This window comes from Carya illinoinensis, chromosome 8 (assembly GCF_018687715.1).
Source record: "Carya illinoinensis cultivar Pawnee chromosome 8, C.illinoinensisPawnee_v1, whole genome shotgun sequence".
In the NCBI taxonomy this organism is placed as follows: domain Eukaryota; kingdom Viridiplantae; phylum Streptophyta; class Magnoliopsida; order Fagales; family Juglandaceae; genus Carya; species Carya illinoinensis.
In genome coordinates, this window is record NC_056759.1 from 31781938 (window position 1) to 31787525 (window position 5588).

The following is a 5588-nucleotide window of genomic DNA, read 5'->3' on the forward strand; positions in this document are numbered from 1 at the left end:
AAAAAAAATATTTATGTATTAATCTCACGCTAAGTAAAGTGTTAAAAGAACCGACGGCAAAGCAACCAAAGAGAAAGTCATGAGGAAGAAGATAAAAGAAGAGGCCGGAAAGAAAGTAGAAGCAGTTGGGGTAGGGCCTAATGACGGCTTGCCATTAGCTGTATGGAAAGCGAAGGTTTAGTAGCGCTTTCCATTCTGAAAGCAGCAGTCTCAATCACTTGTCCTGATTATTTTTCGATACTTTCTTCACTGCTATATATCCTATCTCCCTCTTTTTTCTCTTCTAAATCATATTCGATCGAAACCTCTCATTGATCTTTCCAAAAAAACCATGGCCATGTATTCATCCTTAACACATGCTGTTGCTTACCTTTCTGTGTGTATGCTTGCATTTGGTGTCTCTGTTATAGGACGACCAGCCACTTTTCTTGAAGACTTTAGAGTCACGTGGTCTGATTACCATATCAAGCAGATCAATGGAGGGAGGGCCATCCAACTCGTTCTTGACCAAAATTCTGGTAATTAATTACTCTTTCCGTGGGCTTCCATGTATAATATGTTTTTTTTTTTAAGTACAGTATTTCTAAAAGTTTAATTGGATATTATCTGAGTAGAAAATTGTTTACGTTTCAGGATGTGGGTTTGCTTCCAAAAGTCAGTACTTGTTCGGGCGTGTCAGCATGAAGATTAAACTTGTTCCCGGAGACTCAGCTGGAACTGTCACTGCATTTTATGTATGTATTTTTGCATTTAAATTTTCAAAAAACTTTGCTCCCTGTATATGAATTCAGCTTATCTTGGTATTCATTTTGTTTGCTCTGAATTGGTTTGTACTAGATGAATTCAAACACGGATTCTGTTCGTGACGAGCTGGACTTTGAGTTCTTGGGGAACCGAACTGGGCAACCGTACACTGTCCAGACCAATATCTACGCTCATGGGAAGGGTGATAGGGAGCAAAGAATCAACCTTTGGTTCGACCCTTCTGCCGACTTCCACACTTACACAATACTCTGGAACCACCATCATATTGTGTAAGTTAACACTTGCTTAATTAACACCCGAGTAATGTTATTCCTCGTCATATTAATCATAATTGATATTAAACAATATATCATTAGTACTAGTAGTTGTTGTAGTGCTGCTTTTAATGTTGTTGATGGGACTGCAGATTCTACGTGGATGATGTGCCCATCAGAGTATACAAAAACAACGAAGCCAAAGGAATTCCATTCCCCAAGTTTCAGCCGATGGGGGTGTATTCCACATTGTGGGAAGCCGACGACTGGGCAACGAGAGGCGGGCTGGAGAAGATTGATTGGAGCAAAGCACCCTTCTATGCTTATTACAAGGACTTTGACATTGAGGGATGCTCCGTACCAGGACCTTCTACCTGTGCTTCCAACCCCAGAAACTGGTGGGAGGGAACTACTTACCAAGCACTTAATGCCCTCGAAGCCAGAAAGTATAGATGGGTTCGTATCAACCACATGATCTATGACTATTGTACCGACAAATCGAGGTACCCGGTGACCCCACGGGAGTGTTTCGCCGGCATCTAAATCGCTGAATAGCCAGACAGTACCTCCATATATCCACGTCCCAAGTGTTACGTACATTAATCCTCATGTCATATATTTACGTACGCACATGTAAAAGTCAGGAGGATATATATATATGTAATTATACTCTTGTATTCATATATATGTCAATGAAGCCTAAGGCGCTCAGGGTGGGGCAAGAGACGACAAAAGTCAAATCCCTAGCTACTTGTGGGCAATATATAGATATATATGTTCTCTGTATTAATTTGGTAGGCATTTTATGTGCCAATATATAAAGCTTCTGTCTAATTGTGAAAATGATATTCTTTTCCAAACCCTAAGCAAAAATCTTTCTTACTTTTCAAGTGATGGACCAAAGCAAATTAAAGGTCGGTCTTTAGATCATATAATGGCGGTTCATCCTGTAGGATATCAGCCAAGAAAGAAACGAGAAAAAACGTCGCATGCAACCATATTAATTAATGCTGAATTCGTACGCATATATTTTTGACTTTTGGCCAATAACAAAATTACCAATGATTTTTTTCTTCTTATTGATATTTTCCAAGTATTGTTTTTGCCCTAAAAACTTTATAAGAATATGGTTATGTGATTTCTAAAACGATAAATTAACTTATATATAACTCATTTACAAGTATTCTATTTCGAATGAAGGATGTAATTGTTTAAAACTAAAATTATTTTTAGTAAAGCCACACAATTATATTGTTTGGTTTAAAAATCCACAGGTTGCATGAATGTAGATTCCATTCCATAACCCAGAAACTTTGATCTTCTTTTGCAATTCATAGATCGGTCTGACCTAGTTTTAATATAACACCCCCTTGTCTATAGTCGAATCCTTGCCGACCCAAAAAAGAAATAAAAATGCTAGAAGCAGCATAGCAAAAGCGAGAATTTTTTTCTTCTTTGGACGAGTAGCAAACCAGATGGGAGAAATATTACATTTTGAATGGAAAGCAGAGCATATTTTGTTGAAGCATTTTGTGGAAGGCCATAGCCCAGATTTCATAGGACTTTGAAGCATTTCTCCACCAAAACAAGTTCCATGAGAATCCGACTTTGCTGGAAATAGTAACGTAGTTCTTTTGCATTATTTTCTTCCCAGTAAGTGACTGCTCTTCATCGTTTTAGTCTAATTTTACTCCATTTCGAATTAGGTTGGCTCCGTGGCTGCCTAATTTGTATTTTCTAAATATTTTGACTAAAAGTTACTCCCCCACTGCCCGCCACCACCCCAAAAACAACAACCCAAAAACTTACTTTCCACATAATTATAACGGAAAGAAGCTGTGCCGTTTGAGCTAGAGCTCATTGGCTAATTCAATATTGGTATTTGAACACTTGCAAAACCAAGAATAACTCTTACAAACTACAATAACTTATTCTAGAAATAATATTAATAGCCCAAAGAAAATCGGGGACGAGTGCAATTCCTAATAGCCCCCCTTAGATGAGCACAAGCTTCGCAGATCAGTGCTTTCCCAAGCCAAGTGAAGCAAAGCAGTTATGTTCAGCAGATTTTGAAGGTTTAGATGAAGGAGAAGGGGAGCAACGGGGAGAATGAGGTAAAAGGAGGAGGAGAAGAATCGATTAAACATTGAAAAATGATATTTGCAATCGTGGTTGTGCAAGCGGCGTGCAGTCGTTTTGAAAAAAATGAATTAATATGAAACCCATATGAAAAAAAAAATAACTTTTTAATCATGGACCCCACTCTTTTTCAAAGCGATTGCGTAACGTTTACAATTCTACGACTGTATGAAGCATTGCTCTTAAACATTATATCCCGCTTGCTACTTAAATGAAACACAATCGTTTCAATTTTTGACGTGAAGGAGGTTGTGCGGCATTTACATGGGGTGGTTACGTTTAGTATTTTTCTTAAAAATAGAATAATACTAGGTACCAAATTCTAATAGACAAACTCCGCATAAATCTTTTATAAAAAGGTAAACCCCATTAAAAGAGAATAAGTATTTTTTTTATACTTTTTTAATGTAGCGTCTACATTTTACAAAAAGATTGCACTTGTCTATTTAAAATTCATACAAATGAAAATATAGCTCTACCAAACCAAGCGTAAAGCATAGATCAGATAGAGACCATAGAGCCAAAGAGTCCTCGGAGGTAAAATGGCGGGGTCACGGCCGGTGTGGTTTACGTGCACGAGTGGGGGATTGAAATGTACTCTCATGTTGAAGTCAATAGGATTGAAATGCATCGTCATGTTCAAGTCACGAGTAATAACGATAGGGCACAATTTCTTCACATTATTAAATAACTTTTTATGATAGCATCTTGTGGGCGCGCAGGTTTTGTAATAATTATATATGTCGTTATAATCAAATTTCAAATTTATAGCATAGAGTTGATGGAACTCATAGAAAAGTATTGGTCCTTTTTTTTTTATAGAGGGCTTATCCACCTATAAATGTTTTTATAAAGACCCTGCACCATATGAAGAGATTTGTTTTTCATGTTACTCTGCACGGTCCGGTTTGGATATAAAAAAAATATTTCATGGTCATGTTATATCATCTTATCACTACAATAAAAATCATTTTTTAGGACGAAATTGCTTTGGGACGAATTGAAAATCGTCCCAAAAAGTGAGATTTTGGAATGAAATTTGAATTTCGTTCCAAAATAATGACGGAATGCCAGACCGTTCGAACGCTATTCTTAAGGACGAAATTTTTGTCCCAAATAAGTTAACCGTTCGACCGTTAATGATTAACCATTCGAACGTTTAATTGTTACCGTTTGAACGTAATATTTGCGCGATAGGCAAAATTATTTTGGAGGGAAATTGACAAACCGTTCGAACGGTAAATTATAAACGTTCGAATGATGCATATTCATCGTTCAAACGTTATTTTAAACGTTCGAACGTGGTACCGTTCGAACGGTAAGTTCGAACGTATTAACTGAAAATTAATACTCTTCCCTAATTAATCCAAATTTCATGATAATAAATGTTATTTAAATGCAATATTCGGTATTAATTATATTAAATATAATAATTAATTCAATTATAATATATTTTAATATATTTAATGCTCTTATATATTATTAAACACTATATATTATATTTATAATTTTTTATATATATAGTATATATTATATTATATTTAATTAAAATATATTATACTATTGACTATTATATAGTATATAGTATAAGTTATATTATATAGTATAATTAATATAATATAGACTACTATATACATGAAACTATGTACATGTATTTATATAACATATATATTATATGTGATATTAACTAATATATATATATATATATATATATTTAATAGTATATGTATTACATGACTTGTTTAGTATATTTTTCATATTATATTGCAGTTATAGGCTAATTAGATGACACTCTCTATTCTAGCACTATAAATGACATTATATATACTCAATTTTAGTTTTTGTATCATTATAATACACTCTAATTGCTAGTAGTATAGATGACACTATATATAATAGTAGATATCCTATTATTAAATAATATTATAATAATAATATAATATAATAAACACTATATATATATGCATGTGATACATATAACTCTATGCTATGATACCATATATATGTTATATATAATAGGTTAATATATGTACTTGACTATAATACTAGATGTAATATGATATTTTATACTATATATATATGTTACTAAACTATATAATATATATTTGATTATATATTATATAGTTATATTACTATGTCTCTAAACTATAGTATATTTATAAGTTATTATATTTAAAGGTATAGTGCAAAAAAAATACAATAAACAATATTTTAATTTGACGTTTGAACGGTTTAAAATAACTGTTCAAACGTATAAGAAAACATTCGAACGGCCATTTTCACGTTCGAACGTTTAATTAGAGGGGAAAAATTTTTCCGCTAATCTATTTGACATTCGAACGTTCATTAAATAACCGTTCGAACGTTCATTAAATAACCGTTTGAACGTCAATGTTTTACATTTACACGACAGAACCTCACAATCTCGCA

At 33.6% G+C, this 5588-nt stretch overlaps 1 protein-coding gene across 1 annotated transcript; it reads left to right on the forward strand.

Moving 5' to 3' along the window:
- The first annotated feature begins 275 nt into the window (after window positions 1-275).
- On the forward strand, window positions 276-1862 carry LOC122318024 (probable xyloglucan endotransglucosylase/hydrolase protein 7). Its single transcript, XM_043135149.1, has 4 exons — window positions 276-518; window positions 634-734; window positions 838-1034; window positions 1172-1862. The coding sequence occupies exons 1-4, from the start codon at window positions 332-334 to the stop codon at window positions 1560-1562; spliced, it is 876 nt and encodes a 291-aa protein (XP_042991083.1). The 5' UTR covers window positions 276-331; the 3' UTR covers window positions 1563-1862.
- The last annotated feature ends 3726 nt before the right edge of the window (window positions 1863-5588 follow it).